The sequence below is a fragment of the Musca domestica genome, unplaced genomic scaffold, assembly GCF_030504385.1.
Source record: "Musca domestica strain aabys unplaced genomic scaffold, Musca_domestica.polishedcontigs.V.1.1 146, whole genome shotgun sequence".
Classification (NCBI taxonomy): Eukaryota; Metazoa; Arthropoda; class Insecta; order Diptera; family Muscidae; genus Musca; species Musca domestica.
This window is the reverse complement of record NW_026712202.1, coordinates 204,355-230,752: the sequence shown is the minus strand read 5'-3', so window position 1 is coordinate 230,752 and position 26,398 is coordinate 204,355. Positions and strand designations below refer to the sequence as shown.

Genomic DNA, 26,398 nt, shown 5'->3' with positions numbered 1-26,398 from the left:
TTCTCAAAAATGATTTTTGACATGCGAAATTGTTGAAATATTTAAAAAAGTTACAGGGCATTCATTCTCCTTGTAATTTCAGTTGCTTTAGTTTTGACCACCAGTGTATATTTAAAAATCATATACCAACAGATGTATACCCTCAGCCAATGTTTGATCATATAAATACGAGTATGTTTTGACTTCTGTTATGATTATTCAAATTATTGACCCTCTATGGAGTAGGTTCCGAAGGAATGGGCCAATGTCCATATCGTAACGGACTTAAATAAATATGATATAAATATCGAAAAGTTATTTAAATCAAAATTTTAACTTTTTTGTGAGGCAGGCATCGAAAGAAGGGGGAGAAAAATTCATTCACATAAGATCTCTTGCTGAAGAAAATATCACAATAAAATGTGTTGAATGGAATCTCTGAATTCTTTCGTAAGTTATGAGAGACTTAGGTGTTAAACATTGTGATCGTTTGTGGGGGGGTACCAAAAGGGGTAGGCCGATATCTATCATCTTCACACCACACCTTGTGTTAGTAGAAACATTAGGAGATATAATTATTCAAAATTTTGACCGGTTGTGGGAGAGGTACCAGAAATTGAAGTCCGATATATTCCATCTTCAGACCAGATCTTGTGTTAGTAGAAATATTGAGATGTGTGAAGATTGAAAATATTCGGATGTTTATTTAGCATTATTATGACGTTTTGTTTTTAAAAATGCAATCCTTCTGTGGGGGTGGTGCCAGAAGGAGTTAACCGATTTATCTCATCTTTACACCAGATCTTGTGTTAGTAGAAATAAAGGGGATGTGTGAAATATGAAGAGAATCGGATGTTTGTTTCAGATTTTATAATCGTTTTGGTTATTCAAAGTTTTGGCGCTTTGTGGGGAAGGTACCAGAAGAAATGATCCGATCTCTACCATCCTTATAACAGATCTTGCCTTGATGGAAATATTGAGATGTACCAAATCTGAATGGAATTGGTTGTAAATTTCATGTTTTTTGAGCTTCATAGATACTCAAAATGTTGACCCTTTGGGGGGAGGTACCCGAAGCAGTGGACCGATATATTCCATCTTCGTAGCAGATATTGTGCTAGTAGAAATAATGGGATGTGTGAAATATGAAGAGAATATAATGCTTGTTTCAGATTTTATAATCACTTTGGTTATTCAAAACATTGACCCTTTGTGGGCGAAGTACCAGAATGAATGGTCCGAACTCTACCATCTATATAATAGATCTTGTGTTAAGGGGAAATACTGAGATGCACCAAGTTTGAACAGAATCGAAAGATAATTTCGCGTTTTATGAGCTTCATGGATATTCAAAATTTTGACCCGTTTTGGGGGGATGTGCCAGAAGGAGTAAACCGATATATTCCATCTTCAGACCATACCTTGAATTAATAAAAATATTGTGATGTGTGAAATTGGAAGACAATCGGACCTTTACATCACATTTTATAAGAGTTATAATTATTCAAAATTTTGACCTTTTAGGGGCAGGGGGTGTTAGATGCTTGATGGCACCTCACCTAGAATTGATTTAAATATTGGGATTTGCAAAGTTAGAGCAAAATCGGATTATGCTTTCTCTCTCTGTGATGTAAAACCTTTTTTTTTTTTTTTTTTTTTTTTTTTTGAAAATTTCGACCTTTTTTGGTGGAGGTACCAGAAGGGGTGGACCGATATTGCCGTCTCCGAACTCAATCTAAATTTAATAATAATATTGCGAAGGACTACGTTTGCACCAAGTCGGATAATCCCTTCGTGAGTTATCGTGCGCACCAAACAACCAGACAGACAGACGGACGGGCGAACATCACTAGATCGACTCCAAATTTTCCGAAACTGATTTGGTGCAAGAAGGTCTGGGGACTAAAATTTTTATTTCAATGAGGCACGTTATGGCCATATCAAAACCCCTCTCCAGCCATATGGCTGAGGTTATAAATATTACAACGTGCCAGATTTAGACTATTTAAGATCAATTTGGACTATGGGAAAAGTTCAAATGTGCGTGAGTAGAGCACTTTATTCCATCGTCACACAAGATCTTCTGCTTATAAAAGTATTGGGATGTGCGAAATTTGAAGAGAATCGGACATTTATTTCACGTCTTATAAGAGTAATAATTATTTCAAATTTTGACCCGTTGTGGTACTTGGTGGAGTGGGCCGATATTGTCCATTTTCGCATTATATTTGGCACAACAACAAATATTCGGATTTGCAAATTTTGCACAAAATCGAATAATTCTTTTTCGGATTCTATATGGTACATTTTTTTTTCCAGAGGGTAAATTTTTTTCCAGAAGGAGTGGGTCGATATTGTCCACTTTCAAAACAACCTTTGTTCGTTTCCAAATGTCCTGAAACTGATTTGGTCCAAGGAGACATAGGGTCTAAAATCGTTCTTTCAATGAGGCACATTTTTACCGAATCAAGTGGTAATACCCTCTGTAGCCTAATGGCTGAGGGTATAAAAAACGGATAATAGTTACCGAGAGTAAAAAAATATTGTGGTAGACCTGATTCTGTTTATCTCCCGAAACCGTTTTGATTTACTAAAATTTCTTCTACATACAATTTTGAATAGAAATGTGCATGACATTTAAAGCGGCAGGTTGAGTTTTTATTAAATTACACTTGATGGAGTCCAAATGTTAAGATACAAAAATTTAGTTAACTATCAAAATAACAATTTTTCTTCCTCAGTGTATGTCATGACAGAATATTCTGGTATTCGTTAATGCTTCAAAAGCCATTCTAATGCGTCAGATACCCTGTGTGAATAAAAAATACCTTTTCCTCACTTACTGTGCAAAAATGTTGCTGGCCACATGTGTTGCTTTTTCAAAACAAAATTCTTGCCACACGCTTCGAAATATTTTCCTTTTCTCATGATTATTAAGCAAAAAAAAAAAGAAAAAGTAAAAACGCTCAATGAAAAATGAAGCAAATTACATTCCAATGGTGTTAGCTTATGGTGGTGGCATTGCCACATGGCCATGACTGTCGAGAATAAACTTGTGACTGCACAAAACGAACGAGAAAAAAATCAAAATCATAGCCAATCTCTTAACAATTAAATGATGATGACGACGACGATGATGATGATGATGATATTCATGGAAAACAGATAAAAATTTGGTGTGAAAAATCTCTAAAAGATGGTAATTATACGATTATGTCCTTATGGCCGGTTGGCCACCAACGTATAGCTGGCTGGCTGGCGATGACATAATTTATTACATTTAATAAATTCTTATTGTCCTTCTAATACTTTATGGCTGTTAGTTTTAAAGTTTGTTTTCGTGTTCGTGATAAAGACAGTGGTTGAAAGGCAATTTTATTGAATTTTTTTATTTCTGTTCTCTGCGAAATAGGTCACTTCTGATTTTAAGCCCACTTTCTTAATTTTGAAATTAAAATACATATGTAAATCCAATTTCCTGATGGAATCTACGTTGGGCGCAACTTTGACATATTTAGGTAACTTTTGCTTTTGGAATTCAAGCGGTGAAAGTTATATAATCACCCTTGGAAAATGACCCCACGTTGGGCGCCATGGATTTATTTATACATTTTTGCTGCAATTTCGGCGATTTGATTTTGACTTCCAATTTTTATATCTTTCAAAAGTCTCTTAATGATTGTCTAAAAATAGAAGAAGTTCTATTGACCTCATACAAATAACAAATCGCTTGTGCCTAAAAAACCATTCACAGTATCTTTTATTATACTCCTAAGGGGAGAAGACATTCCACAGGTCTTGTATTGATACGAAGCTTTCTATAAGCCTTCTATAGATAGAAGACCTTCCGCTGTTCTCATACGAAACTCCTTCCATTATATGGCCCTATAAATGACGAACCGTCAATAAATCTCATTCAAGAAAAGGTCAACAGGTGGTTCGACGGATCTTCTATTCCTCTGTTTTCAAAATGATAATAGGAATTCCGTAGTTTTTCTTAGATAGAAGACCTTCCATAGGCCTTCTTTAGATAAATTTCCTTTCACAAGAATTTAAGAGTTTCATGACACTATTTTGGTCTAATGGCGGGTCTATAGTTCGTTTATAAGAGAAGATATCTTCTGACTTTAAAATAACTTCCACCGGATTTCTAAAAAATATATGACAATTTATGGGTCTATTATACGCTACAGAAGATAGTACAGAAGATTTTTCACATGTCTTTTGTAGAATGGCGACCTACAATAGATATTTCATATGTCTTTTATAGATTAGAGACTAGCAATAGGTCTTCTATAACAAGAAGACATTTCACTAGCCTTTGTAAATCGCAGACCTTTTACAGATTCTCTATGGCAAGAAGATCTTTAACTCGTTTCCTGAGACTTCAATACATGTATAAACTTATTGGTTGGGATTATGGAAACCATTATATTAATTATTCTAATGGACCCCACGTTGGGCGCCATGAAAATCTTTTAAACGTTTGTGGATTTCTATGGATATCAGAACTTCAATAGGTTTCTCAAGAGAGCTTTTCATTTTATAGCTTGATAATTAAAGATGCTGCTCGTTGGGCGCCATTTCAATTTAATTTCAACACATTTGCATTATAATTTAAAATTTCTTCATATGGAATAAATTCTCAAATTATTCTATCTATTTCATTGCGATAGCCATGGTTTTAATCAGTGCAAGAGACCCCACATTGGGCGCCATAGAAATCTATTCAACGTTTGCGGACTTCTATGCATGCAGAACTTCAACAAGTTTCCTATGATATCTGTAATAACTTGATTCTTAAAATTGCTGTGGTCATGACTCCTTTCATTCTATTGAACACGTTGGGCGCCATTTCAATTTATGAAAATATTTGAATTGTAATTTCAAATATTAATATATGGAATACATTCTCCACATATTTTAAATATTTTACTACAGTAGCCATGGGTTTAGCATTCCAATGGATCCCACGTTGGGCGCCATAGGAATTGATTAATCATCTGTGGGCTTCTAGGGATAAGGGGCCTTCTACAACTTTCTTTCTATAAAACATTTCTGGGTCTCGATGGATAGCAGGCCTTCCACAGGTCTCCTAAAATGTCTGTATACGTTATAACTTCATTCCAATGGGCCCCATGTTGGGCGCCATGTTAGTTTATAAAAATATTTGCATTATAATTTCAAATTTCCTTACATGAAATACATTCTTAACTTATTTTAGCTTTTTTATTTAATAGCCATGGCTTAAATTATTTCAATGTGCCCCACGTTAGGCGCCATGAATTTTGTTAAACCTTTGTTGGATTTTATGGATAACAGACCTTCGTTGGTCATGGGACTCCACGTTTGGCGTCATTTGGATTTATGAAATTATTTGCAAAAAAATTTAAAACTATTTCATGGAATTTTAAAAATATTTTACCGGTCTCATTCCTTACTGATAGCCATGAGTTTTTTTTTTAAAATTGACCCCACGTTGGGCGCCATCAGAATCTTTTGTTAGTTTCTATGGATAGCAGGCCAAAAGTCTCAATGGCTGCTGTGGCCATGACACATTTAATTACACAAGAGCCCACGTTGGGCGCCATTTCAAAGTTGTGACTTTTTGTAATAAAATATACTATTATTTTCACCAAGAATCCTTTTATATCTTACCCATTTTATTTTCTTTTCTCCACATAACAGTAACGTTGCACTGTCCTCACCTTACCGTTGGTTCATAAGAACGAGAGAAATCCCACTTAAAACCATTAAAGTGAGAGAAACGTAATTGGATTAGAAGAAGATGAAGATATTAAAGAACTCTATTAGCAGAGATCCTTGAAAAAAACACACACAATTAAAATGACTGCGACAAAAAACCTCAAGCTCTCTTCGCCAAGGCACCGCAAGGCCACTCTTAGTAAAACGTCCAAAACAGATTCATTTTGTCGTGGCACAGAAAATAGTCATGTTCGCTGGCGTTGCAGTAAACAGCATATTATGAAGGAAAGCACAGATGGAACTTTGCTGAGATGGAAACAGCTAACCCATCACACGACACACACCGCACCACACTAGTAAGGCGACACCAAAGAACCACTTTCATGCTCTATACACCAAAGTGTGTTTGTGGGTTGAGGAGTAGGTTTGCACCCTTTTCACAGGAAATGGACCTCCCCCTTCCCCCTTGTTCAAGTGTGTTTTCTTTCCTCTCAATCAACTTTGAATGATTCCTAATTTAAAATTGAATTGTTCAAAGACATCATTAGCGCGAAGTATCGATATCATGTTTGATTGTTTCGTGGAAACTCAGCGACCGAATGCAAGTAGCTCTCATTCTCATTTTAATCTAATTAAATGCGATTCTTTTGCATTTTATTTACATATCAATTGCTGTTTGATATTTACTCAATTATTTGAATGCAAACAAAGAAGCAAATTAGATATTCAAAAGTGTCATGGCATATTCGAAAGGGTATGTGAGTGAGAGTGGGCGAAAGTTATGCATTTTTTTAAAGAAATGAGTTGGAAGGATTGTGGGCAAGCAAAGTCACGGAGGTTGGCCCCCAATATCAGGAGACAAGAGTTATGTTTTAAGTGATTAGCGACAGATTTGGAGTGAGTAGAACTTTTGAAGATCTAACCCGAAGATTTTTAGCGTGTAATCCTGGAGCGCACCTTGAGATGTTTCATCCGATTTGGGTTTTATGTCCCTTACATGCGTAATATGCAGTCCACAAGATTGATATTTGATACGAGATAACTCATCAAATATCATTTTTGTGGAGAGCATATTACGCAGATCAGGGACTTAAGCATCAAATCGGATGACACATATATATTGGAGCTATGGCTATATCGGAACTGATTTTATCCAAATTTGAAGTACTTGATTCCAGGATAAATTCAGATGGAATTGTCAAAATTCAACAATGATATTTAATACCGGGCGTCAGATACAGCTCGAAAATACCTCTGCCAAATTTTATCGAGATCGGTTCAGATTTTTATATAACTTCGATATACACTTTCATCCGATTTTTTCCGTTATTGTTCACCACACATGCAATATCGCCCAAAATTGGATGGATTTTTATACCCTCCACCATAATATAGAAGGCATATTAAGTTTGTCAATCCGTTTGTAACACCTCGAAATATACATATTAGACTTTACAAAGTGTGTATATTCTTGATTTAGCGATGCCCGTCGGTCTGTCCGTTTGTGGAAATCACTCTAGCTTCCGAACGAAATGAAGTGCGTTGATAAATTTTCACTCAAATATATATTATGTCAAATTTATATTATGCAGGACTTTTGATACTGAGAATGGGCCATATAGGTCCACGTTTTGGTATAGCCTCCATAAAAGGATACCTCCCGATATTCGGTATTTTGATGATTTTAGAGACATTGTTCACCGGAAATGTTGCAAATTTGGCATTTGAAGTTTGTAGTGGATACTTCAGCCTAAGACAAAAAATTGTACGTGCAGGTCCACGTCTTCGTATAGCCCCATATAACGGTACCTCTTGATATTCGGTACTTTGTTGATTTTAGCTACATTATTCGCCAGAATTGTATCAAATTTGGTATTTTAATTCGTAATGGATATTACAGCCTATGACAGAAAATTGTCTGTGCAGGTCCACGTCTTCATATAGCCCCCACATAATGGTACCTCCCTCTATTCCGTATTTTGATGATTTTAGCGACATTATTCACCGGAATTGTTTCAAATTTGGTATTTGATATTCGTAATGGATACTACAGCCTATGACAGAAAATTGTCTGTGCAGATCCGTATTTTGATGATTTTAGCTATATTATTCACCGATTTTTTTTTTTAAGTTTCGCATTTGAATATTGTAACGGCTTATGACAAGGTCCGTGCAGGTCCGTGCAGGTCGTATAGACCCTAATATAACAGCTTCATTCGTTTTTTTTTTTTTCTAAAATTTTAACAGAATTTTTAACGGATTATATTTTTTTGAAAATTGCCAAATTTGTTCCAAATGGTGGAGGGTATTCGGCCCGAACTTATAGCTTTCTTTCTCTTGTTTCATATTCAACAGAACCTTTCCATGTGGTGAAACTCTGTCCGGTATATATATTGCTCCGATAAATATTTTTATATAATTCTTGTCGAAGTCATATCATGTACCATAAAGCAATGTTATTTGTTACAAGAGGTTCAGAAGCCTCCGTCAAATATGTTAAAAATCGATTTGGAGTTGGATATAGGTCCGAAATTGTAAGTACTCTAAAGCCATGATACGCATTCAAATAATGTTCATGGTTGGTATGATGCACCTATATAAATTTCCAATTTATGCATAATGGTGTAGGTTATCATATAGTAGGGTATCATATAGTATTGGTTTGTAACATTACCTCCCACTTAATTCATTTTTTGGCTTATTACAACAGACAAACAATATCTTCACTTTCATGAATGTAATTGCAGTCAAATCAACAAAGAAATAAACAAATACTCCTTCAAATTCACATGTGGGCAATGACAAACGACAATTTAATTTCGAAGATAAAGCATGTTTTATAAGAAAAGAAAAAAAACTAAGAAAAAAAAAAATAAAACAAGTTTTAATTGAAATTGAAAATAAGAAAAGGATGTGCAAATTCAAAAAAAAGTATTCTCCTCAAGGTTATTGTTGCCTTCTTAGCATTCTTCTTCTTTTATCTAAATCCACAAAACATGTCCTTGAGAAGTTTTCAAATCAAACTTAAATCTCTTTATCGAATGATATCTTTGAAAACAGCCATCAATCTTAATCACTCCTGGGGCCCAATGACAATACAATGACATTGGAAAATATCTGTCACTTGGAGCTTAATATCAAATCAATTCATTTGCTTTTCTTTCGTATTTCCACAGATGAGATTGAGTTATTGTTTGAAGAAAACTCAATCCATTCGAGATTTTTCATGACATCAATGGTTCTGTAGTTTTCATCAACCAGCCATGAAATGCCAACAACTAAAGGGTCTAATGAAGGGGTACTACACAAGTTAAATTAAAAGTTAAGAAGATGACTAGGATGGTATAAAAGGTGTTTAAAGGCAATATTTAGCATTCTTGTGTGCCACATATTCCCAAAACAAATTAATAGAAAACACAACTTAAACTTTAATAAAAACTTTGCGACAAATTCAATAATTACAGGAAAAGACCAGTAGATTATGAAAGTAGAGCTAAAAATAGAAGGCACGTGGGCTGTCCTTTTGAAAGTTTACAGCATGGTAGAATTAAAAAGGTAAAGTCATGCAATCACATGTTTACAATTTTTTAAAACAATTTATTTGTTTTCTATGCAGTCAAATTTATCTTCTTAGTTTTACTAAACTAAATTGAAACATAAAAACATTTTTTTGAAAACCGATTTAGATTCCTTGGAATCTTTGAATGTTAAGTATACAGGGTGAGATAAAAAAAGCTGCAAACAACTTCAGTCGACTCTCATTTGTAAGCCATTCGTCCGACAGCTGTTAAAATTATTCCAGTGACAGCTCATTATATTGTTTACAAGCGTACAAAAACATTTCATTGAGAATTTTCCAGCAGAAAAATTTATTCGTGATGGAATTCAAGCGTGATAGTGTGATTTCCTTATATTTGGCTTAAAAACCACAAGTGACTATCGTTCGAGCACTCCAGCATTTAAATGTGAATAAATCTTTTGTGTCTCGTACCATCGCTCGTTGCCGTAATACTGGTAGCGTAGCCCGAGGTAAAGGAAGAGGACGGAAGAAAACAGCAGCATCAGCAGAAATGGTTCGAAAAGTAAAGAAGCGACTTGATCGAAACCCGCGTCGCAGTGGTCGAAAAATGGCTCGTGAGCTGAACATATCGCAATATTCCATTCGGCAAATATTAAAAAATGAGCTCGGGGTAAACCCATTGAAATTCCAAATAGTGCAAGAACTTACACCCCAACAGAAAGAAAATAGACTTAAAAGAGCTAAAGAGTTGCCTCGCTTGGCCGAAAGTGGTGAACTGCCGAATTTGGTTTTCTCCAATGATAAACGAACAAAATGATCGTGTTTACTTGCCAAAGAGGTCAGCTGAAAATGTGCACCTTCGGTTGGCCACCAGAACTCCAGCGCCGGCCATGGTGATGGTGTGGGCCGCCATAACAGTGGTCGCTCTCGTCTCTCGTCTGAATATAATACCAAATATTATCGCGAAAATATTCCGGAGGATGTATTAATGCCTTGGGCACGCAAACATTTTGGCCGCAGGCCTTGAACATTCCAACAGGATTCAGCACCATCAAACTCAGCACGCGCCTCCCAAGAATTGTTACAAAATGAGGTTCCTCGCTTCATTTCCAACGCACAATGGCCACCAAAATCTCTGGATACCAATCCGTTGATCTATGGTGGCCTGAGTATTTTGGAAAGCAAGTTTGGCACTAAAAAATACCAAAGTGTCGATCACCTCAAGCAAGCGCTTCGCCGGGAATGGGCCAAAATACCGAAGAGCAACATTCGGTCAGCGTGTGACGGTTTCATTGACCGTTTGAAGGACATAATTCGTGCCTAAGGTGACCAATTCGAACAAATCTTAACTTATCCTAAAATTTGATGATGAAATTAAAAATGACGTATTGCCGAAAGCTGAATTGTTCGTTTCGTGGCCAATAAATACTGGGGTGGTTGGTTCCAAAATATATTTGAAAATATTGTTAAAAGATATACGATTACAGGTCGCAAGACCCTTGCAAAACACTTCAAAAATATTTTTGAATAATACTCGGGACAAATTCATGTGGGCCCTTCCAAATCTTACCTAAAATATATCTAAAAAAAACAATGTTTTTAAATATATTTCTTAAATATAAGCACGATTTGTGGTTCAGATGATTCTAAAATTTAAGCCAAAAATATTCAAAATATTTCATAAACTCTTTAAAAATTATTTTTAAAAAAACCAAGTTTATGGCTCTAATGTCATTCAAAAATTACTTTAAAAAAATCCACGTTTATATCTCTGATTGTCCTTCAAAAATATTCTTTAAAAATCCAAGTTTGTGCCTATAATAGTCATTTAAAAATTATTTCTAACAAGTCCAATTTTATTTCTGTAATATTACTTCAAAAATTATTTAAAAACATTCACGTTAATGGCTGTAATAGTCTTTCAACATTTGGTTTTGAAAAATCCATGTCTATGGCTTTAAGAGTCCTTCAAAAATGATTTTGAAAAAATCTACGATTATAACTCCAATATCGCTTCAAAAATTATTTTTAAAAAATTCACATTTATGGCTCTAATAATCCTTTAAACAATATATTACAAAAGTTCACGTTTAGGCTCAAATAGTCCTTAAAAAATAGTCCAAGTATGAGACTCTGGTAGACCTTTAAAAATAATTTTTAAAAAATCCAGATTTGAGATGCTAATAGTCCTTAAAACTTATTTTTAATAAATTCACATTGATTGATTTAATAGTCCTTTAAAAAAAAGTCCACGCACATTGATCTTATAGTCCTTCAAAAATAATTTTTAAAAAAAAAATACATTTATGTCTCTAATAGACTTCAAAAATTTTTAAAAATCCACAATGGCTCCAAAATTCCTTCGAAAAATGTTTTAAAACGTTTATGTCTCTAATAGTCCTTCAAGAAGTAACTTTAAGAAATCCTCCTTTATAATTCTTATATCCCTCCAAAGTAATTTTCAAAAATCTTCGTATTTTGCTCTTCAAACATGATTCTTGTGTGGTACTAACAGTCCTAGAATTTAATTTTTAAAAAATTCAAATTTAGGTTTGTTGGTCTTTTTGAACTGTGTTTTTGTTTTGGGTGTAACTTTCTCCCCATCCCATGTTCACCAACATCTCCAAATCATCGAAACTGGATCAATGAAAGGAAAACAAACTCTTCAATAATTTTCATTGAATTTCTTTCATGCTATCGGAAGAAAATTCCGTGAAAAGAGGAAATCAGTTCGTTGAATTAGGATAAACGTGCAAACATTTATCCGCACACTCACATGTACACATTCACTCTTTCACACACACAAACGCACACATGAAGAACGTGTTGAAAATCTTAACGATTTTATCGTTGGTTGAATGGATGCCTTCAAACATTCACCCTTCCCAACGCAAATAGTTTCTCTATGGAGGGGATTCGTTGCAAAGAATTTGAAAAATATGTTTGAGGTTAGGGCATGTATTTATATTGGTCGTTCTGCTTGGGTTATAAAGTAAAGCATTTTAACACCCATATATCACCTCATAAACGTATAGCACACACAGATTTCCGGTCGTAAGTGGATTTTTTTTATTTGACTTTTTTTTTGGAGAATGTAATAAAGTGACCTATGTGGGCAACATGGAATGTTTGAAAAGTCATGTCATGAATTGATGAAATCTTGGACAGGATATTAGGTAAATTGTGGCGGATGTAAAATGGGACATTAGTTTTTTTTTTTTGTGGGGTATTTAAAGTAATTTTCTAATTATTATACCCCTAGACATATGACTAGAGAGTTTATATATAATTTGATACGGCCGAAACGTGCCTCATCGAAATAGCGATTTTAGACCCTAGGTCTCTTTGGACCAAATACATTTCAGGACATTTGGTGTTGATAAAGCGATGTCCGTCCATCTGGCTGGTTGGTACGATAACTATCGAATAGAGTATCCGATTTAGTCCAAACTTGGTACATCGTAATATTATTATTAAACTTAGATCGAGTACGGAGATTTGCTACATCGGTCGACTCCTTCTGGTACCTCATCCAAAAAAGGTTGACATTTTCAAAAAAAAAAAATATATTACTGCGCTGAAAGAGAATTGATAACTTAATTTTGCTCCGACTTTGCAAATCCTAATATTTGCATCAATGCTACATCAGGTGCAAAAATAGCCAATATCGGTCCACTCCATCAAGTATCTCCACCGCAATGGGTCAAAATGTTGAATAATTATAACTCTTATAAAATACGTTTTAAGAGTCCCGTTTTCTTCAAATTTCACAGATTCAAATATTTTTATTAACCCAAGGTCTGGTGTTAAGATGGAATATATTGGCCCACTCCTTCTGGTACCTCCCCTACAAATGGTCGAAATTTTCAAAAACTATATTTTCTACACAGAAAGGGAAACGACAATCCGATTTTGATCCAACTTTGCTAATCCTAATATTTGCGTCAGTGCCAGGACAGGAGCGAAAATGAAGAATATCGGTCCATTCTATTAAGTACCTGCCCTACAAAGGATCAAAATTTTGAATAATAACAATTATAAAATGTTGTGTAAGAGTCCGATTGTCTTCAAATTTCGCACATCCCAATATTTTTATCAACCCAAGATCTGGTGTTAAGATGGAATATATCGGATCATTCCTTCTTGTACCTCTCCCACAAAGGGTCAAAGTTTTGAATAACCAAAACAAAATCCGAAATAAGCATCAGGTTCTCCTTATATTTCGCGTATCCCATTATTTCTACGAACACAAGATCTGTTGTGAAGATGGAATATATCGGTCTACTCCTTCTGGTACCTCCCCCACAAGGGATCAAACATTTGAATGTCCATGAAGCTGGTGATAGGACCTTTTCTTCTAGTACCTCCCCCATAAAGGCGCAAAATTTTAAATAACCAATACGATCATAAAATCCGAAATAAGACTTCAGTTCTCATCAAATTTCACCCATTTCAATATTTATATTAACACAAGATCGACTGTGAAAATGGGATATATTGGTACTTCCCCCACTAAGGGTTCAAAATTATGAATTAAAAACCGAAATAAGCATTAACTCTCTTTCTTTAAATTTCATAACACAAGATCTGTTGAATATGATATATATCTGCGAACCCCTTCTGTGCAGGGTTGCCCATATTCGACGGACACATGTTTTTTTTTGGGCCCATTCCAATCGACTAGGCTTGTCCGCAGGCAACATTCTTTGCGTCAATTTAATTTTGTACGGGAACAAATGCAAATCAATGCGAATAATCCGTTGTAAAGTGGGCCGAGCCATGGCCAAGTGCTGAGAACGGCGTTTTTGGGATGTTCTTGGGGACCTCTCAACACTGGCTCGTACGGCAGCGATATTCTCGGGCGATCGCCTTGGTCGACTTTTATATGGCCTCTTCGAATTAAATAAAGCCTTACCGGTCGAAAATTTTTCGTATAAACGCTTAATGGTGTTCTTAGAAGGCGCACTTCTCACATTTTTTATTGTTTTAAAAGCACGTTGAGTTTTCACAATTGACTTCTTCTGTTAAATGTAAGTTTCAACTATTTCAGAGCGCTCGCGTGGCGTGTATTGCACTCAATTGCAGATTTGCATGCTCGAACAACATTAAGAACGAAAATAACTATTTAATTCAATTCCAATATTTTCCACATTATTATTTATTACAAAAGAAACTCTACAACAAATTAAAGCATTTGAAGTGCACTTGGCGGTACCAGCCAGCACTTCTTCATTCCCCTCCAACCTTTCAACAAATTTCCAAATCGATTATATCCACTTAAGATATGTTCTTTACGCTATTCAGTTGATAATTCATTAACAAGCAATTGATAATTGTCTGTTTATCAAATTGAATTTTCACACAAAACAAGTACAGTCAGACCTGAATATGACGAACATGAACGTAAGTTTTACGTTCTTTTTGTTTCCAGAAATTTAGAAAATTTGACTTTCTCGGAATTTTCAAATTCAACGTTTTGAAATAATTTTGTTGGAAGTCCGCTATAGCCAAGTTCTACTGTATGTTGTACATCTTAAATACTCTGAGACCGATTCCCGTATTTCGAAAGATGTTACCCACACTTCATACCATATGACATGTGAATTGGGAAACTCAATTTACTTCCCCCTGGATGCTAAGTTCCCATCGTAAATGGGCCATGTAATTGTGACACATGTGTTGCCAGCGCATCGTTTTAAAGAATTATTTTCAAAAAACTTACAGACGCCTTAAATGCCGTGTTGTATTCTCATAAACTTAATTTTATGCAAAACATAATCGTTTAAGGAGATCTATATGTGTGCATATGTATGTCAACAAGATAACCTTTGACAGCTACCTTAATAAGTGTTTATCGCTGAGGGATGGTGGGATGCTTGTTCATTAAAATTTAAATTTAGTAAACAGAGTGTTGGGTTTGAGTTCTACTTAGAGAATATACAATAGGGTGTTTCGAAATGTGGAAAATCTCGATTTTCTAAAGTATCCAAATCCAAATTCGAAAAATGTGGTTTTTGAAAATTATTTTTTGGATCTTTAAGATTTTTTTTTATTTATTTACTTTTTTTTTGAGGAACTATCAAGGCCACAAACGCAATCATTAATGAAAACCGGAGCCATTTACTTATATTTTTAGAAATATTTTGTTAAAGGAACTTCAGAACCCCATAGGTAAATTTGTTCACATATAATTATGGATCTATTAGTCCTTCAAAAAAAATGTATGGCCCTATTAGTCTTTGAAAAATTATTTTGAAAAAATGTACGCTTTTGGATTTGATGTGGCTCAGAAGGTCCTTCAAAAATTATTGTTGAAATCATGATAGAGCCCACATTATTTAATCTAGTGTTTGAAATTCAGCACAAAGCATTATATTATATGAAGGCTGATTGTAATTAAAAATGGGCTATATTGGTCCACGTTTCGGTTCCTATAACGGAGCATTCCGACTTTCGGTATTTTGAAGGTTTCTCTAACCAAATCAGCCGAAACTTGGCATTTAGAGTTGTTGGATGATTTGTTCTTTTCTTACGAACGACGTTCTCTTCAGGTCTACTAATTGGTATAGCCCCCATATAACGGTACCTCCAGATTACGGTTTTTTCCCAACCAAATTAGCTAAAACTTGACATTTGGGGCTCTTGGTAAGTCTGTTTTCTATGTACGCTAGAGTTCCACCGATAGGTATAGTCCCTGTTATAGGGGGGGTATCCCTCGACTTTCAGTATTTTGAAGGTTTCTGCCACAATTTCCAATCAAATCAGCCGAAACTTGACAGTTAGAGTTGTTGGAAGGTGTGTTCTCTTCTTGCGAAAGATGTTCTATTTAGGCCTACTAATTGGTATAGCCCCATTAAACGGTACCTCTAGATTTTCGGTATTTTGAAGGTTTCTGCCACAATTTCCAACCATTTTACATGAAACTTGACATTTGCGGTTCCCGTTCACCATAAACGATACTGTTCCAAATTTAGTACCATTTAGTACTGTTCGCACCCTTAGGATACATTTCCAAGACCACCTTCATATATCAAACTTACTTTCCAATATTGATTCTCATACCAAATTTTTTTTTTTTTTTGTGTAAAAAATAAATAAAAATAATATATTTAGTTTTTCTTTTATAAATTTGATGAGTACTATTTTGTTTAAGATTTACAAACAATTATTGTTTAACTAAATTGATTGATTAAAAACAAAAAAAAAATTTGCAAATTGAAAAAAAAAATATAAAAACCACTGATAATTAATCAAATATATTTGTATGTTTAATGGTATCGATTTTTTTTTAAATATTAAGAATCAAAGGACACTTCTTGTATACATTCGATTTCGATATCAATAATACAACTCTTAAAAAAGTTATTGGAAAATAAATGCTATTTATAAGTTCCTTCGATTCTGTATTTTTAACTCCCGAAATTGTATCAAAAATTCCTACTTGATTTTGATTCTGAGATTGTTACAATAAATTTTTAAATTTATAAATAAAAATAGAGGTATTTAAAAAAAATAGAGATAAAGAAAAAAATGTATAAAACAAAATAAATCTTCTGCAATTAAATATTACATAAAATATATGAACTTCTATTCTATTTCACTAGACTCTAATACGAAAAAGAGCAGGCAAATAGCAATACAAAATAGAACATTATCTTTGGAACATAATTAACAAAGATAAGATAGAATTAAAAAAAGAGCGAAAATAAAAACGATAATTAATAAATATAATATTAAATTTCTAAATTTTTTCTCCATTTTGTTATATATATATATATATATATATATATATATATATATATATATATATATATATATATATATATATATATATATATATATATATATATATATTCTATTCATATAATTTTGTTGTTACTACAAAACAAAGGAAACAGAGTTTTATATAAAAATAAAGGCACTGTTTCGTTTAGAGAAAATATTCTTAAAAAGATCATGCAGGATTTTCTTAATTATGTAGTTGCGGTAGATGTGGTTCTTCTTAAAGATATCTTACAAAAAGCGTGCACAATGTAGTTGTTTTGAATACATAAAACATTTTGTTAAAAAAATAATAGATGTTGTTATATTTTTTGTCTTGATATTGCTATGTGCAAGTTTATATATATATATATATATATATATATATATATATATATATATATGTAATTTAAACTCCAGAGATATTCCACTAACAATAGTTAGGGAGCAGTTATATAAACAACACAAAAAAGCTTCTCAAAATTAAGTGTCTTTTTTTTTCTTCTTCCACTTCTTCAATAATAATATTCTAAAAAATAGCATTTTGCACCAAATACTAGATTCATTTTGTAAATAACATCTTTGCTTTCTTACAACTTTGGAGTTTTCGGGTTTTCTTATGATATTCCACCAGCAACTGGTGCTGCACTCGTATCATCTGAATACAATTTCATAATATCAGCAATGGCACTATTCGAGCCGAATACTAAGGCAGCAATGCCACACAAAAAGATGACAATATTTTTCCATACAATCCAGTTGTATGCACCAAATCCAGTGTCCCAATGTGTGACCATCTCAATGAAAACGGGGAATATTAGACCAAGAATGGAGAAGCAGAAGGCACCGATAAGACCCATAAATGGAGCTATTGTAGGTACTGACACAGCCAAAACAACAGCAGCGGTTACCAAAACAGTTCTTAAAACATAGTTAACTAATATTGGACGTTTGGTACATTTTTCCTTAATACTATCCCATACAATTTCCAGACAAACATAGAACTGTAGACCAAATGTACAGAATACAGCCAAAGCAATCAAAACCTTAACAGCTTGGGCAGGCCATTCATGAACGGGCAGATTCAAGGTAATACTTTCTTCGGTACCTTCACCATAACGTAAATAGCCCAAGAAACCCAAAAACATGTAGATCAAGGTGACCCCAGACATACCCTGACTGAGAACACCGCAAATGCCCAAGAAATGACGTGGATTTTCCATATTATTTTCCAATGGCATAACAACACCAATGGCTTCCATGGCGAAAATGGTTATCGAGAAGAATGCCGGCAGTGTTGACATTTGGAAATAATTTCTGGTTTCAATGGAGGGTAAATCCTGTACCAAATAGTAGAAGGTAATGCCCAGACCCAAACCCATAAAAACATTGGCAATCATAGAAACGGGTGCCAAATATTTCAAGTTGGGTATCCATGAGAGCAAAATCAAGGGTATGAGTAAACAAGAGATGAGCATGCGTAGCGAAACCTCAGTTCCGGTCCAGTGATTTAAGACCTGTTCGAAATTCTTAGCCACAATGACAGTGTACACTGAACAGGTACCGAAATAGGTTAGGAACAAGCCAAACAAAATAGAGAATTTTGCTACCGGTGCAAAACCACGACACCATTTGGGACCATTTTGAAATGAAACTTCAGCGATTTCGGCAAAACTCATTTGTGAACGCCGTGTCTTGTAATACAGTTTGTGGCCACATTTCACCAAAATATAAGTGCAATGTGTACAGATGAAGGCGGTTATTATTGTTGCAAAAATACCCATTATAATACCGGAGTACATAAAAGCAATGGGCATGGATAAAATGCCAGTACCCAAAGAGGCTTTCAGCAAATGCGTTAACGTTTCGCTGTCAGTTGTGGGATGTTCATTTTGTCTGTCAGCAAATGGATCATAATCTGTTTGATTCAAGGCAGCCTGTTCAGCATCTTTACGCGGCTGGATTTTGTATTTTGTATTTCCGGCCAAGCCATCGCCGGGCAAGAATTGTTCCATTTCTTGGGGTGCATGTTTGCCACCGCTATCAGTTATGTTCACCATTTTTGCTGTTGTTGTTGTAGTTTTTCTTCAGTGGGTTTTGTAACTGGAAATATCCGGTTGAAAGAAATAAATGCTCTCACACAATTCTATTAAATGTTTCTTTTCGAATATTGATTGGTGATTTAATTGGTGGTGGCGTTGTATTGTTTTTTCCGCTATTTTAATAAGTTCCCAGAGTAGAACTTTTACTTTTTGTCAAGGTTTAAGGGCTGTTGTTTATTGGGAAAATTTGCCTATTTGATCAACAAATATTGTAGATATTTATGCAATGACAATTTGCACGTGGCCAGTCTGTTATGTCCCAAAGCAAATGTCTCTGTTTTCCAAAAATGGCCGATAGTATTTTTAGAGGAACACTAAATGGGGTTGCAACGTTTTTGTTCTTTCCTAAATTTGATTCTTACGACACTCGCCTTTTATTTTACACAACACGAATAGAATCGCTCTCTTCTCTGTGCTATTTATATTTAATTTGTTTGTTTGAGAAAAAAATTTAGACGGTTTCTTTACTTCTTCGTTGACTGGCGAATAAAATGTTCTAACCAAAATAAATTCGATTTTGTTTCTTCACTTTCGGCAATCAAAAGGAGAACGAAGGTTGGGTTATTGGATCACAAGAAACACATGTGCAAATTAAACCGAAAAATTAACTCAATATTCCGAGCACCGTGCCGTAAAGCGTAGAAAGGAACTACCCGTTAGGGGAACCGTCATTTTAGCTTTATTCGTTTTTACCTTTATCCGTTCACTTAATATCAAATGCTATCATTTTAGAAGTCTAGTACCATTTTAGAACTTTTCGTAACATTTAAGACAGGATTTCCAAAATTCGTTGCTGCACTCCATCAGGGGCTCCTATTTCTTTAATTCTGTTTGGTATTCATTTTTAGTATATTTTAGTACTTTCGTACACTTTTAGTAAAAAAACACGCCTGCGCACCAAAACCGACTCATCTCAAGATTCTAGCTTCAGCTTCAACCAGTGAGTCTGCAAGACAGTTATTTCACTACTTTTTTATATCTATAGATAAGGATCAAAAAGGCCCCTATGTAGACTCTCTTAGGGGTTAAAATCTTCTTGTTTTTTGTCTGCAATACACCATTACCAAAAATGAACGGATTCCAAGGAATCCTCATCAAAAAATTTCAAAATATTAAAAGACCAACTTTGAGAAATTTCGTTGGAAAATTTAGATCGGAATATACAATTATTTAGGGTCTACACCTCAATTTGGATCTATATGGGTAGTTATGTGTAAGTATATTTTCTGTCCGCTCGGAACACAAACTGCCAATTTACAACAATTCCGGTTGAAAAATATGTCTAAACCCCTAAAATTGCTTTAATCGTGCGGTAAAGTAACATGGGGCCATACAAATTCGTGAACCTATCTGTCCCCTTTTTAATACCAACTACGCACCTGAAATATATTTCAGCCAAAGTTTGTCCATCTAATAAATTGTTCTACAGACGAACGGATAGGCGGACGATTAAAATGGCTCAGTTGATCAAGAATTTATATCCTTTATGGGCTTTTAATTGGTTACTTCGAGGAGATATTAAATTAATATACACTCTATAGTAGGGTGTAAGAAATTTCAATATTAATCATAAATACCCAAAAACCAAGTTTTCCGAAAACCAATTCTTGATGGATTACTAGAGCTAAATTAGAGGATTTTACGACATTGTTTGGAATATTTTTAAATAATAATCATTTTTTATTTTTTTGCATAATTTTATACAATTTATTTTAGATTCTATTCCATCTATAATCACAAATTATCTCAGACAAATTCTAAAGGATTTTTATAGCTATTCCTGATAAAAAATGTCTACATGTCATATTAAAGCTAGTTTATCTTTAGAGAATTTTTTTCTCAGAAGCCTTTAATATCTCGCATTTGTCAACACATCTTGATAAATATCCATAGAATAATGTTTAAACAAGCGTTTGTGCGTACATAAGTGGATGGATGCTCTTGTTCGAGGAGCACGTCATGCGTACGATATGTTCACCAGGTTATTTCCATAATGTTTTTGTATCGCATTTTTTTATACACAATCTACCTCCGTCCCAGTGGGGAGGTTCATTTACCGAGAGGATCTTTGTTTGTATAAAAGTATACATGAATTACATTGTTTATCATTTAGTCAAGTTTGTTGTAGAAAACAAAAAAAAAGCAACATGAAAAAAATAATGCGAGGGATGTTGGAGAAGGATAGGAATTTTGACATAATAAGGATATTCCTAATAAGAGGAACAGAAACTGGATCGAAACCCGCGTCGCAGTGACCGAAAAATGGCTCGTGAGCTGAACATATCGCAATATTCCATTCGGCAAATATTGAAAAATGAGCTCGGGGTAAAGCCATTAACATTCCAAAAATGGCCAGAACTTACACCGGAACAGAAAGAAAATAGACTCAAAAAGCTAAAGATTTGCTTCGCTTGGCCGAAAGTGGTGAACTGCTGAATTAGGTTTTCTCCGATGAGAAAACATTCGTTTCCAGCAGTTTGTAAACAATGAAAATAATTGTGTTTACTTGCCAAAGAGGTCAGCTGAAAATGTGTACCTTCGGTTGGTCACCAGAACTCAAGCACAGGTCAAAGTGATGTTGCGGGCCGCCATAACAGCCGATGGTCATTCTACGCTCGTAATTATCGACCTTGGCATCAGAATAAGTGCCGAATATTATCGCGAAAATATTCTGGAGGATGTATAAAAGCCTTGGGAACGCAAACATTTTGGCCGCAGACGTTGGACATTCCAACAGGACTCATCACCATCGCACTCAGTACGCGCCACCCAAGAATGGTTATGGATACCAATCCCTTGAACTATTGTGTCTGGAGTATTTTAAAAAGTACCAAAGTGTCGATCACCTCAATCAAGCGCTTCGCCGGGAATGGGCCAAAATATGGAAAGCAGAGCAACATTCGGGCAGCGTGTGACGGTTTCATTGACCGTTTAAAGGCCATAATTCGTGCCAAAGGTGACCAATTCGAACAATTCTAAACTTATAAAATTTGATGCTATTTCCGGCATTTTTACTTTCATTAAAATTTAAATTAAAAAAAATTTAAAAGTTATTGCGTTTGATTTTGTTGCAGTTTTTTATCTCTCCCTTCTTGATCAGCATAAAATACTATGTCGATTTAGCGATGTCCGTACGTCTGTCTGTATGTAGATATCACTCTAGCTTCCGAACGAAATGAAGTAGGTTGATAAAATTTAACTCAAATCTATGAAGGACTTTTGGTATGAACGATACCTTCCTATTTTCGGTATTTTGGTGATTTAAGCGACATTATTCACCGGAAATGTTTCAAAATTAGTACTTGAAGTTCGTTATGGATACTTTAGCCTATGGCAAAAAATTGTCCGTGCAGGTCAACGCCTTCGTGTAGCCCTCATACAACGGTACCTCCCGATAGTCGGAATTTTAATGATTTTAGCGACATTGTTTACAGCCTAAGACAGAAAATTGTCTGTGCAGGTCCACGTCTTCGTATAGCCCTCATATAACGGCACCGATAATCGGAATATTGGTGATTTTAGCGAAATTGTTCACCGGAATTGTTTCAAATTTTGTATTTGAAGTTCGTAATGGATACTACAGCCTATGACAGAAAATTGCCTATGCACGTTCGGATGTTCCTATAGACCCCAATATAACGCTAACTCCCTATATTCGGTATTTTTAAGATTTTAACAGAACTTGTGACGGATGTGTTTGTACATTTGTTTGTAACAGGCCAAAGGAAACGAGATAGACACATAGTTTCTTTTGATGATCTGCATAGAATCACATTCTGAGTCGATTTATGCATGTCCGTCCGTCTGTCCATGTATTTTTGTGAACAAAATACAGTTCGCATTTATAACCCATCCATTTGATGAAATTTTGATGAAATTTTGCACAAATCATTTGTTTGGCCCAAGGACGAACCCTGTTAAAATTGGAGATAATCGGTAAAATATATATCTTCGTCCGATTTGCCTTTTATTGTGCACCAAACGTGTAATATAAGCCCGAATAGTATGGAATTTTGCAAATTAGGCCTGAAAATAAGTATGGCAAATTTGATCGAAATCGGTTCAGATATAGCTATAGCTCCAATATATATTGTTCATCCGATTTGTTATTTTAGTCCTCCGCAGCCGTAATATGCTCTCTGTAACAACAATATTTGGTAAAATATATCAAATACAGCTCAGAAATACCTTTGCTAAATTTTATCGAGATCGGTTCGGATTTGGATATATCCCCCACATATAACTTCGTCCGATTTACTTTTTATTGTGCTCCAAACGTCTAATATTTGCCTAAATGGGATGAAATTTGGTACCTACGACCGAATTGAGTCTAGAAGCTAGTATGTCAAATTTGGTGAAGATCGGTTAAGATATAGCTATAGCTCCCAAATATTTTGTTCATCCGATTTGTTATATTTGTTACCCACAGCCGTAATATGCACTCCGTAACAACTATATTCAGGGAAATATATAAAATACAGCTCAGAAATATCTTTGCAAAATTTTATCAAGATCGGTTCAGATTTGGATATAGCTCCCATAAATATCAAATGGGCAATACCAGTCCGAATTTAAAAGATACTAATGCTTCGGCACATTTAGTCCTTTGAATTCTAAATTATAATTATAATCATAGCGTGTATGATTGAATTCTCCCATAAAAACTTGTAATGGTTATGTGGAGCTCTACTAAATTAGCAAAGTGGTGTAGGGTATCATAAAGTCGGCCCCGCCCGGACTTTCTTTACTGTTTTTTTTTTTTTTTTGAAAATTTACAAATTCGTTCCAAATTGTGAAGGTTATTCGCTGCTTTATTACTCGTTTTATTTAAGTAACTTTTAACAAATAATGTTGCTGCCCCATTTACTAAAAGAATACAAGATTTTCGAAATTTGTAGCTTTATTTAATATTTAATTTAAATATCCACTTCAAAACTTCCCAAACCCTCCTCCATTATGTTTTTCACTCAACTGAAAAAACATGCTGATAAATCTGCTTCTACACACACTGCCAACGTTTCTTGCGCCTATTCCACTCTCCTTTGTGGCTGGATGGAGGTAATGATGTTGACAATGATGATGTTGTGTTGATGACATTGATAAGTGTCAACATGTTGTTGTTGTTGCTGCTGTTGTTGTTCACTTTTTCTTTTGCTCTCTATAAATTTTACTTTTATTTTCACTTTTCATAGTTCATTTTATCACGATGACGACAGCGATTATAATGATTAGGCCTAGTATCCGGGTGGTTGGCATTTTTTTATTTATCAATTCCATGTAAATGGAGAAAGGCCAAGGTTGACAGGTCGGTGTGTGTGTCCGTATGTTCCTGTGTTGGTTTTTAATAGTTAAACTTTGTGTAAAATAAAGGTAAAATTATGCTGGCATATTTTCCGCTTGAAAGGAGCCTTCGATTAAAAAGTTTATGCATGAATAGAAAGAGAGGAGTATTTAATTTAAGTATCCTTTAAAATGTTCAACGTCGATACTTACGCAAAGGAATTTCCTCTGTTGTGGCTAAATGTCGACAAAATTTTAATAACTGACCTGAAAGTAGAGATAAGAAAAAAAGACAATTTATTAAAATTTGAACAATTTGTAATATCTTTTGAAATGTTTTTAGATAAGAAGCAAACAAATTTAAATGAGTGACATTGGGCTAAATATTTTTGCTGGAATATTTTTTAAGGGAGAACATGTGAAAAAGCTGTAAGTTCGGCCCGGCCGTATACCCTCCACCATTTGGTACAAATTTTGCAATTTTCAAAAAAAAAATAAAATTCGTTAAAAATTATGTTAAAATCTGAAAAATACCGAATGTAGACGTCATATTAGGGTCTATACGACGACGGAGACCTGCATAGGGAGGTTCTATTATTTGGAAGCTATACCGAAATGTGAACCTGCACAGACAATTTTCTGCCTAGGCTGCAGTATCCATTACGAACTTCAAATATCAAATTTGAAAGAATTCCGGTGAATAATGTCGCTAAAATCATCAAAATACCGAATAAATGGAGGTACCATTATTGGGGGCTATACGAAGACGTGGACCTGCACAGACAATTTTCTGTCATAGGAACATCAAATATCAAATTTGAAACAATTTCGGTAAATAACATCGCCAAAATTGACAAAGTACCGAATATCGGGAGGTACCGTTACATGGGGGCTAAGGAAGGCGTAGACCTGAACAGACAATTTTCTGCCTTAGGATGTAGTATTCATTACGAACATCAAGTACCAAATTTCAAACAATTCCGGTGAATAATGTCGCTAAAATAATTAAAATACCGAATAAAAGGAGGTACCATTATATGGGGACTATGCGAAGACGTGAACCTGCACAGACAATTTTATGTCTTAGGCTGTAGTATCCATTACGAACTTCAAATACCAAATTTGAAACAATTCCGGTAAATAGTGTCGCTAAAATCAGCAAAATACCGCATATCGGGAGGTATGGGGGTTATACCAAAACGTTGACATACATGGCCCATTTTCAATACCAAAAGTCCTGCAGACATAACACACATTTCAGTAAAATTTTATCAATCTACTTAAATTTGTTCGGAAGCTAGAGTAATTTCCACAGACAGACAGACGGATAGACGAACATCGCTAAATCGACATAGAATTTTATGCTGATCAAGAATATATATACCTTGTGGGGTCTCCATACTACGGTGGAGGGTATAAAAATGTCTTAAAGAAACAACCTCAAAATGTAACCTCTGATGATGCCCTATACTGATTATTGTAGAGTAACTATTGTCCTTTGGTCATATACCTTAGCTAAATGAGTCATTTTGCCGAATTTTCAAATAGCTTATGATAGTAAGCTAAAGCACAAAACAGCCTTTTGGTCTGCAGACAGGTCAAGTTCAAAAATGTTCTATATATCGGTATAGGATATCGTTAAGCCATATATTACGTTATCCCCAAATATCTGGTATATTAATGATTTAAGCCACATTTGTCCAATGGGAATGACTGAAATTCGGTATTTGAAATCAGTAGAGTGTTATACCTCTACCAGAAAACTGTCTATATATGTTAACGTTTCAATGTAGAGGAATTCGGTATTTTATTGAGTACAGTCCGGTTTTTCAATGAAATGGTCTGGAATTTGGTATGTAAACTTCATAATAGATGCTTATCCCTCTCCGATACACATATCTTTAAATGGTATTGTCTGGAACTCAATATATGTAGTTCTGAATTTGTCTATTTTGATGATTGTAACCACATTTTTCAATAGAAATAGGTTAATATAGGTCCCCTTTTTAAAATAGCCCCCATACCACGGTATCTCCGGATATTCGGTATT

At 34.7% G+C, this 26,398-nt stretch overlaps 2 protein-coding genes across 7 annotated transcripts in view; both read right to left on the bottom strand.

Annotated features, from left to right (window-relative positions):
- The window catches only part of LOC101891252 (extracellular sulfatase SULF-1 homolog), a 346,652-nt gene that overhangs the window by 182,452 nt on the left and 137,802 nt on the right, over nt 1–26,398 (bottom strand). For 3 of the 6 annotated variants that reach the window (XM_059119415.1, XM_059119418.1, XM_059119417.1), the window contains one exon: nt 24,562–24,615. The exons of the other annotated variants lie outside the window; for them this stretch is intronic. The gene's annotated coding sequence lies outside the window, so the exon portion shown is untranslated. The remainder of the gene's footprint in view (nt 1–24,561; nt 24,616–26,398) is intronic. 6 annotated transcript variants of the gene reach the window in all.
- LOC109613624 (proton-coupled amino acid transporter-like protein pathetic) lies at nt 17,043–19,733 on the bottom strand. The gene has a single exon (XM_020038675.2). The coding sequence runs from the start codon at nt 19,024–19,026 to the stop codon at nt 17,584–17,586; it is 1,443 nt and encodes a 480-aa protein (XP_019894234.1). The 5' UTR covers nt 19,027–19,733; the 3' UTR covers nt 17,043–17,583.